General features: G+C 43.2%; 1 protein-coding gene across 1 annotated transcript in view; it reads left to right on the forward strand.

Annotated features, from left to right (window-relative positions):
* Positions 1 to 12,264, forward strand: part of SGPL1 (sphingosine-1-phosphate lyase 1) — a 31,457-nt gene that overhangs the window by 2,679 nt on the left and 16,514 nt on the right. The window contains exons 2-4 of the mRNA XM_053984212.1: positions 7,615 to 7,780; positions 9,601 to 9,668; positions 11,306 to 11,453. Of these exons, the coding sequence (XP_053840187.1) occupies positions 7,615 to 7,780; positions 9,601 to 9,668; positions 11,306 to 11,453 (382 nt within the window). The remainder of the gene's footprint in view (positions 1 to 7,614; positions 7,781 to 9,600; positions 9,669 to 11,305; positions 11,454 to 12,264) is intronic.

Genomic DNA, 12,264 nt, shown 5'->3' on the forward strand with positions numbered 1-12,264 from the left:
TAACCCTGCTGGGAAGCTGTGCCAGGGCTCCGTGCTGCCTTTGTTCACGGATGCCTGCTCCCAGAACAATTGCAATGCTGGGGTCTGCTTCCAGACTGCTCCTGCCAAGACTTCGTGTCTCAGTGCTGCAGGTACCTCTTGGTGGCACCCAGGTGCTCCCAGATATTTCAAAGGAATACCCATTTTATTCTCTGGAAGGTATGCAAGGATCTGAGGCGTGCAGGAATAAAATATGTCCAGATGAACCCCAGCATGCAGGGAGCTGGGCACTTCTTTTACCCTAATTATTGTGGGTGTCAGCAGAGGATGTTTCCTTGCACATTCCTTGAGCTGGTGACCCACAGAGATCCATGATGAGCACACCATTGGGTGAATCCTGTCTCTTGTGAGGTCTGTGTTGCCTGGAGCGTGCCTAGATGTGTGCAGAACCTTCTCTAAATTGGTTTGCTTAAGTGAGCAACGTGAATACGACACCTTGTGTGTATTTTGGGTTAAGCTAAATTTGAACTTGATTTTTTGGAGTCCTTTGGGCTCCTGTAAAATAGTACTTTTTCTGAGCTGCCAGTCAGTCTTTTCCCATTTTGTTTTGGTAGTTTTACATTCCGTCTCTGCATTGGAAGCTAGAATGCTGCTGTACTTACTCTGACTTGCTGCCTTGTTTGTTTTTGTGCCCAGGCTATAATTAGCCATTGTTTAGCCACTCCTCTTGAGCTCTTAGGGCCGGTGGTATGGTATGTATACATTCATTTTGCAGACACTGTACGTCGCAAACCTCCCCTCCCCAGCTGCTGTCATTCTAGGAAAAGAAAAAGGTTTCAGTGTGGCAGTGGTGGAAACCAATGCAGTGCAGACGAAACTGGTGTGCTGGGGAGCTGTGGTAAGATGAGTGTGGCCTGAACGTGTTTTTAATTTCACTTACTTCAACCCTGTGAAGAACGCCAATCACTTGTTTTTAGAATTTTAAAAGTTTAATAATAATAAAATGGTTATAAAAATAGTAATACAATTACAGTAATAAAAATTTAGAGTTAGGACAATTACAAGACAATAAAAAGCAAAGAATTACGGACGTCCGGATGTTTTTGGACACTGAGCTTCCCAAAATCTGCCTTGTGAACAAAGGAATCGCCCTTAAAAGCCATAGCCTGTTGCATATTCATGTATCTCATACATGATGCAGAAATTCCTTGAAAATTAAAAATTTTTCTGGTTTTTGTCAACTTCTTCCCCTTAATCCTGGTGGTTCCATCAAGACAGAGCACAGGTGGAAGAATGTTTGTCTTTTCTGATAAGGAGGCTGTAACTCTTTGTGTCCTGTGGCTGTTATCTCTGTGCAAAGAGTTTCTTGATTATCTTATCCCTTTTCTTGAGCTAGTAAAAAAATATCTTACATCACATAGTTTCTATTTTAACATTATATTGTAACCTGAAACTATATTTAACACACCACTCAAGAGAATTAATACAGCATAACTTTCTAACATTACGCATATAATATTCATTTTAATATTTGCGAAAAGCCAATCATAAAATATGCATTTTTCACAACCCATACATCCCAAAGTTCAGGATTTTTCATTTCTGAGCGATCACGCACCCGGTGTCGCTCTGTCTGCCCACATCCTTTGGTCCGGCTGGGCAGCACGTGGTCCAGACCTCAGGCTGTAATTAGGAGCTGACTAACAAATATTCCCTGCCTGGTGCTTATGCAAAGGTATTTGTCAGGCTGGGGCTGGCAGGGAGGGCGGGAGGAGCAGAGTCATTACTGGGGTGCAAACCAAAACACCACAGGCACAGGCAGCAGCAGCACTCTGAGGAGGCTGGGCTGGTGTTGCTCAATCCCATTGCCAGCTCTCTGGTGGCAGCTGGGCAGGCTGGTGGCTCTGAGTCCAGTCTCAGGCTGGTTACTCTGGTCAGATTTGTGGCCAGAGCACGTGCAGGCAATGAAGTGTCAGCAGAGGCAGGGCTAATTGAAACCTTCCTTCTACTTAGGAGCAGGATAAATAAGCAAGGCTGCCGTGTCCTTGCTGGCTTGGTGCGGTTTGTTTTTAGTCAGGAAGCTTCTCCTGGGAAGAACTCGTCGTGTTGGAGCAGAGGCCTTAATTACAGTGGCAGCACCGGTAATCCGAGCTGTTGGAGCCATGTCCCTTGGCCTGGATTTACTGTGTGACAGCCACCTCCTGCCTCAGCTCTGGGAATGTGAGGAAGCTGATGGCAGACACAGATGTTCAGGTTAGGGTGTGTGGAGAAGTGTAGTAATTACATATCCTCTGAACAGAGAGAGACATAGTTCTCTCAGGATTTTAGAAGCTGTGAGGAAACTTGGAGAAAGAATTCAAACAATTGTTATCTCTCTTTCTGTAACCATTGTTTATAAATATAGTTCTCCAGAGTATACTGTTCATAGTTCACCAGTAATGTGATAGAAGATTCCTAAAGGCCAGTCAGGTCTTAAGTCCACCATTGTTTCTATAAGAACTGTAAATTTCTAATAATAAAATGTCTTTTCATGCCTTCTGATGATAGAGTCTCTATATCACCTTTACCTGTCCCCGATACACCTTCGGTGATGGAGAAGTGGTCAGAGGGTCCCTAGTTTGGGAATATGTGTGGATTCAGGTGAAAGCTGAGGGTGTGGTATAAACTGACAGAGAGTAGGCTTAGATTGGATATTAGGAAGAAGTTCTTCCCTGAGAGGGTGGAGACACAGGGTGCCCAGAGAAGCTGCGGTTGCCCTTGGATCCCTGGAAGTGTCCAAGGCCAGGTTGGATGGGGCTTGGAGCCCCCTGGGATAGTGGAAGGTGTCCCTGGATCCCTGGAAGTGTCCAAGGCCAGGCTGGATGGGGCTTGGAGCCCCCTGGGATAGGGAAGGTGTCCCTGGAAGTGTCCAAGGCCAGGCTGGATGGGGCTTGGAGCCCCCTGGGATAGTGGAAGGTGTCCCTGGAAGTGTCCCAAGGCCAGGCTGGATGGGGCTTGGAGCAGCCTGGGATAGTGGAAGGTGTCCCTGCCCATGGCAGGAGTTTGGAACAAGATGGTCTTTAAGGTCTTTTCCGGCCTAAGCCTTTCTGTGATTCTTTGATCTTAGCCCTTCCTCCTGGGACAGTCAGCCTCATGGTATTGCTTAACATAAGCTTGCCTTTAAAAGCTGCTTCGATTCTGTGGCCCCATTTGAAACCCACTTTAAACGTTCTTTTGGAGGAAGGGAGGTTCAGCTGGTCAAATCTTTCTTCCCATTTTTCCCACAGGTAAACTCAGACAGTGTTTCAATTTGCACAGAAACAGAAGGCACTTGTAAAGAAAGTCTGAGGTTCTCCAGTTTATTGCCGTTCTGTTTATTTTTTTAATATTTTTTTAAGCTTTTTTTCATCCTAAAACTCGCAGCCGAGGAAATGCTGTTCTGGCAAAAATGCAAAATGTGCTCTCATTAGCTTTGGCATTCCTCCCCCCTCCCTTTTCTGTCATCTGGGACAGAAGAGCATTACTGCAGATAATTTGTGCTCTTTTGTAGTGGCGTAAGTGCTATCCCTGGAACCAGCACAGCTAGCTAATGACTTTTAGAAATAAAGTACTAAGGATGTATTCCTAATCTGTGCAGCTAAAAATTCAATATGTAAACTGCTTAGGTAGCTGAGTGCATTAATATCAGTACAAATGAGCACTGCATGATAGCAATTAGTATTTTATCTGATACCTGTGTCTGTCTACTGCTCTGAGAATTAAAAACAAACCTTTCAGTGGAGATTTTTTTTCCTCCCTGCTTTTAGTGTGCTCATAAGTCAGGTTTTTAAATTGCTTCTGAAATAATCCTGTGGCTTGTGAAGTTTTTGTGTGGGGAAGGTTCTCTTACAGAAATAAAAGCAGCTTATCTACTCTCTTCTAATGGGAAGGGAAACCTTTATTTTTTTTTATGCCTTCACAAATAAGCAGTTTATTGTCTTACATGAAATTCTGTCCTGTAGACAGGTTTAAAATCAGGTCAGCCTGCTGTCTTTAGCCCAGCTGGAGCAACAGGAAGAGTTTTTTCACTCTGAGCAGCACCTCCAGGGCTGCAGGACAAGGGATTCTGATGGCTGGGCTACCCAGAGGCTGTTTGTTCCCCCTGTAAAATGAGCAAGTGGTATGGGACTGCAGTCGTAGAGAATTCCAGAATGGTTTGGGTTGGAAGGGACCTTAAAGATCATCCAGTTCCAGCCACCTTCCACTCGACCAGGTTGCTCTGAGCCCAGTCCAGCCTGGGCTTGGACCCCTTCCAGGGATCCAGGGGCAGCCTCACCAGCCCACAGGGAAGGATTCCTTCCTGACATCCCATCCAACCCTGCCCTCTGTCAGTGGGATGCCACACGCCCTTGTCCTGTCATTCTGCTCATGTAAAAAGTCACTCTGTCTCTTTTTTTACAAGCTCCCTTTTAACCCAGCATGTTCCTGGGTGTAGTAAAAACATTCGAGTGCCACCTTCTGAATGCCCTCTGGTTTCTGTGGGATTAAGTGAGTAATTCAGAAAGTAAAGGTCTCTTATGTCTTGCTGGATCCTTTCAGGGAAAGGAGCATTTGGGAAAAACTGAGCCAGGGAGCTGAGAAATTGTAATTCACTTCTAACTCATCTTCCGTGCCAGTTTTCACTGGGTTTTTAAATCCCAGTTTTTATTATCCTCCTAAATGGATCAACCTCATCCTTCAAACTCATCTAAGTATGAAATGAGTGAAGAAGGAAAGTGAGAATGAAATACAGAGAAAACTTTACCTGGTCAAACCGTAACACTTGTGGATTGATTTCAGATTGAGTTTTTTTAAAGCAAGAAAGGAGAATAAATTCTTCAGTGTCTTATGAACATAGTGAAAATCTTCTCTCATTTGTTCAAAATTTGGATATGCCACTGAGTTCCTGTATGTCAGCTCTCAGGGGTTTCAGTGACAACAAAGTGTGCAGACAGCTGGCATCTTCTGTCCAGAGCTTTCTCCAAGAGTGAAGTCAATTTCTTGCCAGATTTATTTATTTTGGCTTGGCCATTGACTGGAGTGACTTCTGTCAAGAAGGTCATGTTCCATTTTGATTCAGGGCTTACACTGTCCTCCATCTTCAGGGAAAAAAAAAAAAAAAAAAGAAAAGGCACAGCCCACTTTATATTTGACGCTGCAGCATTTTCTTGCCATGAGTTGAGAGCAGCTATTGAGCCAGCAGCCCATTAGTGGCTCCATTTCCATCCTTTAAGTGCAGTTCCAAACCAGAATGATATCCTGGCGTCTCGTCCGAGGCAAAGAACTAAAGTCATTGTTGCTGCTTAAACGCTCATTTCCAGGGGTTTGCCAGTGAAGATTGTGCAAACTCACTGAAACTTAAGTAGCACCTGTGGTTAGCTGGAAAAGGTGGCTCTTCCCTCAAATTCCGGGGTTAAATCGGCTTTGTGGTGAGCGGCTTGGAGGATGGGGCGTTCATTAGCTGGGACATCGCCTAATTGCAGCGGTTTGTGTGGCCGCCTTGTTTTGGAGGCTGAAGTGGCTCTGATGTATTTTTAAATTGCCCTTTGCCAAGTGAATGGGTGCTAATTTGCCTTCTCAGAGCTCAGTGCTGCCTGCTTTTGCCAAATTCAGTCCTGTCCCTTCAGCCTGTGCTGGGACATGGGTGAAAACCCTCCTCTGTTCAGGGTAAACGCTGGAATTCATGCATTAATTCTGCTGGAATTTGTGTTTGGGTTGCTTAAATACTTTCCAACTCTGCCGTGTTATATGCATTTTACTGCTTTTCCAAAGTAGTGATTATTCATTAGTGCTGCTTTTTGGTAAGGAAACCTGCCTTCCTCCTTTGGTTATTAGGAAAAAGTTGGCTGTTTTTTTAGACTGTTAGTAGCCTCTCCAGTTGTATTGGAATGACACGTTACACCCTTAAAAAAAGTTAATCAAATGCTGCTCCTGTTGTTGGCTTGACCCAGAAGTGAGACCTGTGAAGGGTCCTGAGAAGGGAAGTTTTAACAGTTTTTAATTTAGTGCTTTGTTGAAAAACTGCTCTATTCTCACCCCAAATCCAACACCACAGGAACAAGGATTTATTCCTTCCAATTTGTTTAGTTACAAATCTTTTGTAACTAAAGTACTTTCCCTGTTGTTTGCTTGAAAAGCCCCCTGTACTTTCCCTGTTGTTTGCTTGAAAAGCCCCCTGTACTTTCCCTATTGCTTGGAGGGTGAAGCTCTCAAGTGCTGGAGATCTCCCCAGTTAAATTGGACTGGTCAAAAGGGAAGAGGGATTTGGGAGGGGGCTCTGTTCTTGCTTATTCTTCTTATCCCTAGAAACCTTTTGCCAGAGGATTGGATGGAAGATCCCTGTTCAGGGGGAAATGTCCTTTCTCTCCTGTGCACATCCAGTTTTCCTCACCCTCTTCTGAGCTCTTGAAGAGCATCTGGTTTGAAGCTATTGATTAGGAACTTGGGCTGTGTCCCGACAGTAATTCCTGCTTTGACATTGTAATTGTGCTTGCATCACCATTTTCGGGGGGTTATTTTGGCGGCAGCAGTGTTTTCCTCTCCCATCCCCCCTTGGTGTGTAACAAGCTAATTAGATCTTTAAATTAAGGACTTGCTGAGTGCTTCCATCTTCATTGAAAATCCAGCCCGAGGTACTTAATAGACCTGTTTTGGTGGTACCTTCACTCACCACCTGAGAATTCCTTGGAAAAAAATTAACACAGTTCCTTCTCTTGGGCACTGGTGGTGGTTCTTGGGCCTGTGTAGAGAACCTTACATTACTCATCTGCTCTCGGTGCTTCTCTCTCAGTATTTGAAGTCTCTAAAGGTGTGTGTTTTTATCTGTGACTCTTGAGCGGCAGTGAATAAAAACTATCTCCTATATCTCCTTTTTATGTCACAGATCCTTCAGTGAGGTCCACAGTGCACAGATGGCCTGGGACAGCTCAGATACCAAAATCCTCTGATTCCTAACAGAGTGGGACCCTTGCCTCTTCCTTTGCCATCTTCATCTCAGATCTCACATGGACAGACTGCTTGACATTATATATGTTCTCTAAATTTGTACTACAGTGATCCAAAATACAATTTCCAAAAAATGAAACCTTCGTGAACGAAATTTCAATTTTCAGAAATAAACAGCTAAAAACACACTTGCTTAAAATTATTTCTAGAAAGAACTAAACTGTGTATCTAGGATCCATAGCACTGATTTAGAAAGTTTAGTTCATCTACCACTCAAAAAATGGCTGGAAGAATTTGATTTCTTTGAAAGGCAATTAGAATATTTCTTTACTTGAAGAAAAAGAAGATGTCCAGTTTAGTTGAAATGTATCTCTAGGACACACAATTCTAAAACTCAAACTAATTTTTGTAGGAATTAAGGAAAGCATGGGGTCTACATACCAGAAAGCACCTTTTTAATCAACAGTTGGCTTTTTGATGCTCTACTTGTTTTCATTTGTGCTTTCTTCAATATCCTTCTGGTTTTCCTTTGCACAGGAAATTCTAAAACTCAAACTAATTTTTGTAGGAATTAAGGAAAGCATGGGGTCTACATACCAGAAAGCACCTTTTTAATCAACAGTTGGCTTTTTGATGCTCTACTTGTTTTCATTTGTGCTTTCTTCAATATCCTTCTGGTTTTCCTTTGCACAGGATGCCATTACTCCCTACAAGGAAATCCTGCAGATGTACTGGGAGAAAGTGACAGGCTTTGTGAACGCCCGCTGTGATGGACTGGAGCCCTGGCAGCTCATTGGGTTGACTTTTTCCTCCACTCTTGCAAGTGTGTGGCTGCATGGCTTCCTCTGCCAGCCTGAGAGTAAGTATTCAACATGGGGGGTTTCTTACCTTTACCTGAGCTGTTCCTGGGCAGTGGAAGGAAGGAGGGTGGAACAAGGCCAAACACTTGTTAAAACAGACTTGCTGCTGTCACCTAATATTGACCAAATTCTTCTGAATTAAGGTCAAGGCCTGTCTGGTAAATGAAGCTCCCCTGTTCTGTCGGAGGGTGCATGGAATGTGCTTCTGTCTCCTTCCCTCCCTTCTTCCTTTGGCTAAACCATGTGCTTGTCATAATACTCTGTTCTTGCCCAAAGCCTGGGGAGATTTATGGAGAGCTGGGTTCCTGTGAACTTAGTCACTGCTGCACAGTGTCTGGATAACCCTTGGTTGTTTCCCTTCCTGCTGGGGGAGGAGATGTGGTCTTGATTCCATGCTGGGGGCACATTTCATCCTCAAAATGTTCAAGATATAATTGCATGTGATAGTGTGAGGAAATTTTCTTCTTGTGTTTTTTTTTTTTTTTTTTTTTTTTAATATATTTCCGGAGTATCTTCCTGTTTTGAGTGGTTTCTGGTACTGGCAGCTTTTCAGTGGAGCTGAGTTCTGCAGAACCTGCAGTTTTCTCTGGTCGTGTGATGGCCTGAGGTCACTGCCATGCCCTCAGAGGTGCATTTCAGTTCCCACAGGCCCTGGGGTTACACTCTGGTGGCAGCTTGTTAAAAATAGCCAAGTTTTTATCCTGATTTCTCCTTCTGTGTCTGTTTCTGAAGCAGCCCTTTCTCTTTGTAGGCATGGGGGCAGCTGAACAGTGTAAGGAACAAATTGCTATGAAACTTCTGTTCAGGACAGTCATCTTCCTAGCTAGTATCTGTACTGTTGCCCAATGTATTTTGTTTAAGTATGGACTAGCTCTTAGGAGATTGTCAGAATTTTTCAGGAGTTGGCAGTCTTTTCTTGCTGTGAAAATGATTGATGAAACAGTGTGCACACTGAGATGTGCAACAGAAATGTTATTAGCAGGGCACTAACAAGTATTTACTGCAGGATGTGCCAATTAGTGTCCTTGTCAGCTTTTGAAATTGTATATATGAAGTGAAATATATATGAAGTGTAGATAAAATTGCAAAGTCTTAAATTGGTTGGTTTTTAAACTTTATTTAGTTATTTTTTTGGCTTGTCCTGTAACTGCTGCTGTGCAGGTAGGACTGGGAAGGTATTTTTGGTGGCTGTAAAGCATCTGTGTCATCCAGATTTCATTCCTGCCTTTAGAGCTACCCGAGGAGTTTTCCAGGGCTTGTCATCAGTGGCTTCTCTCATTTGAGTCTTTGTGCTGTGGTGGAATTTCTGCTCCTCCCTCCGTCCATCCCCTTTCCCTGAGTCACCTCCCAGTGCATCAAACAGGGCAAATCCATGTTTTGTTGTGGCTGACACTGTCACAAATGTCCCTGCTCCCTCCTTTGGTCTGGGAGCCTGTTCCACACTGCTCAGTGATTTTGTTTTCAAGTAACTGTTCTGGTTTGAAGAGGCAGGAAATGTTAATAATTCCTTACCTTTAGCAAACCCTGAAATCCCTATTTTTCCTGTAAAATTCCACATGTGGATGTGAATTCCTATGTAAGTAAGAAACAAATAACTGATTCCTGTAGATGGCTGCTGTTCTGCAGTCCAGATGTTTCCATGGCATGGCCCATCCATGAAAACCTTGCTCTTGGATCCACTCATCTTCTCACCATGTGTCCCCTGTGTTATTTCAGCTTGGATCAGGAATGCTGAGCCTGGATCATGAGCTGCATCAGAAGTTTCTGGGTTTTTTTTTTTTTTTGTTTCTTAGGTTCCTTTCTGCCTTTTGTCTTTCAGGTTTGACATCCCGAACTAAAAAGCAATTCTTTAAACTGCTGAGAAAAATGCCATTTGTTGGGGCTATAGTAAGTATTTGAACAAGTACTTAGAGGACTACTCCAGGTCCTTTTTTTCAGCTCTCTTGGAGAATATACAGTTCTGTGCATCTTTATCATGTCACTGTGATCCTAATGACCCAGGATATAGAACTGGAATGTCTTCTGCTGCCTCCTGATTTAATGACACATGTAATTTCTACCCAATCTTTTTGTCATAGTGTCACTCCCATAATAAGGGGGTTCCACCTCTTTTTAACTTTTGAGCTATTTTTATTAATCAAGAATGACTGAATTCTCCAGTAACGTGTCCTTGGGTTTAGATTTTAAGAAAATGAATTTAATTCTGGAAGAAGGGACACGATTGAACTGGAGTTGTTCTTCTGAAGCAGTGTGAAGTGTGAGACAGCGATTGTCACATTGACAGCAATTCCACATTGTTGTGAAATGTGGAAGGGTATTTATTTTAATCAAGCAGCTCGCCATGATTTGTTCAGGGCTCAGATACCTATTAGCAAAAGTTAGCAGAAGGATATCAGCACTTTGTGTAATCATTAAAATGACCCAGGAGCTGTAGTGTTTGGTTTTTTTTTTTTTTTGTTTTTTTTTGTTTTTTTTTTTTTTTTTGTGGGTTTTGGTTTTTTTTTCCTCATAAAAACTTGAAACCACAACTGTCAGCATGTTTTAGCAGGTTAAGGACTGGGGATGAAGAAATGCACGTCTGGGTTTATTTCACCTCATAAACCATGGTATCACACTTGATTGCACTTCCTGCTGCTTGCCGTGCTGCTGTATTTACATGTTGATTCCAGGGGTCAGATCTCTTCCAGGCAATTTTATCCAAAGAGAGTAGCACAGAGGCATTTTTTTCCTTATGCTGTGGAGATGGAAGGAGTTCTCCAGTTTCTCCCATATCCCTCTGGAAGGGGCTAAATCCCCTCCCTGTCCTGTTAAGTGCCCCAGCTTTCACCTCCTAACCTCATTAGCCCTTGATCAAGCAAATTTTTTTCTGCTTGTTTCTTGCCTGCCTATTAGAAAAGGACACTTTATACAACCCCTGTTGTGTCCAGACTTCCCTCCCCAGGCCTAACCCTGCTCCCCTGTGCCAGAGCACTCTTGCTGTGTCCCATCTGTGTCCTCTTCCTGCTCTTTGGTTGGTTGATACCTGATAACTTATCAGGTGCTTGCAAGAGGCCCTGACTTTGAGGCATTCCAGTGTCCAAAAGTCAATATCCCAACACCTGTGTTGCCTGGAAGAAAGATCCTTACTTTGGAATGTGTTGTGAGAAGAAGTCTGGAGTTTCCTGAGTGCAGGGTGTGGGTGGGAAGAGAGAAATCTCAGATCTGTGCCTATGGTGGAGATGACTTTATTGTGTCTCTGTGAGTTTCTAAGCTGTGTGTGTGGGGGTAGAGGAGGCAAGGTACAAACCAAAGCATCTGAAGACTTCTGCACATTAAAAACTGTGACTTGAAAAGGTTTGCTGGATAAAAATGCAGGTTTTTTTTCCTTGAGATTTATTTTCTCAAGCACTAAGGAAAGGGGTCAGTTCCTGTCTGCTCCATTGACACCACAGATACAGGCAGCAGGTCCTGTCCTGCACACACTCAATAATTATTTAGAATTTGACCAGTGCCATAGTTTGATAGGGTTTTTTCTTTCTTTTTAGATTCAAAAGAAGATTGATAAAGCCTTGAATGATGTCACTTCCAGTTTATCCTTCCTGAAAGATGAAAGGGATTATATCAAAGCACTGCCAGAGCAAGGCATGAGCCAGCCTGAAGTGCTGCAGAAGATGAAAGAGTACAGCTCAAAAGGTGAGTCTGTACTGCAGCAGGCACCACACATGACACTTCCTCTCTTAAATGAATCCCAGTGAATCCTGCTCATGGTTTCAGCTTCAATATTTTGTCCCCTTGCAAATTTTTGTCTATTTTTCTTCTGTGGCCAAGATTCGTGGGTTCTAATGCTGCGTTCAGGTATTTACATTGAAATTCTGTTCCTTCCACAAAAATTGTAGGGAGATGGGAGAGCTGAGGAGAGGAGAAGTTCTCTTTTTGGATTGCATATCTGAGCAGGTGCCTTGATGTTTGATTTTACCAGAAATGTAAAGCCCCAGAAAATACTCACAATCAAAAAAGCAACTTCCAAGTAGGATTGTTAGGGAATTTCCAAGACTGTGACCTCTTAAGAGAGACAATGTTTTGTGCCTTGAAAAAACCTTTTAAGGAAGAGTCATGATGATTTTCTCCTGGCTTGAGTCCACACAAGCAGTGTCTGACACTTAGAGTTGCCTCTCTCATGTAAACATCTTCCCCTTGATTTGTGTGCCTGTTACTCCTAATGAGCAAGTCTGGGTGACTTCCTGTCCAGGGGAGAAGATACAACTGCCCTGCTCCTATCCCAAATTTGAGAAATGCCTTGAGTTTTCTGCTACAACAGTGCATCTGCTCCAAATTCGGAAACACACAATTTCATGATCCAGTATCCTGGGACAACTTCCTTCTTTTCTACTGCTGTGTATTGCTAATGTTGCTTCTCTATGTGTTTTCCCTTAAATTTTTGTTTCCTTCCTTCACTGGGTTCTTTTTTCTTTTCTAAAGTCCCCCCTATTCCCTGCCCCCCCCC

The sequence above is a fragment of the Vidua macroura genome, chromosome 8, assembly GCF_024509145.1.
Source record: "Vidua macroura isolate BioBank_ID:100142 chromosome 8, ASM2450914v1, whole genome shotgun sequence".
Classification (NCBI taxonomy): Eukaryota; Metazoa; Chordata; class Aves; order Passeriformes; family Viduidae; genus Vidua; species Vidua macroura.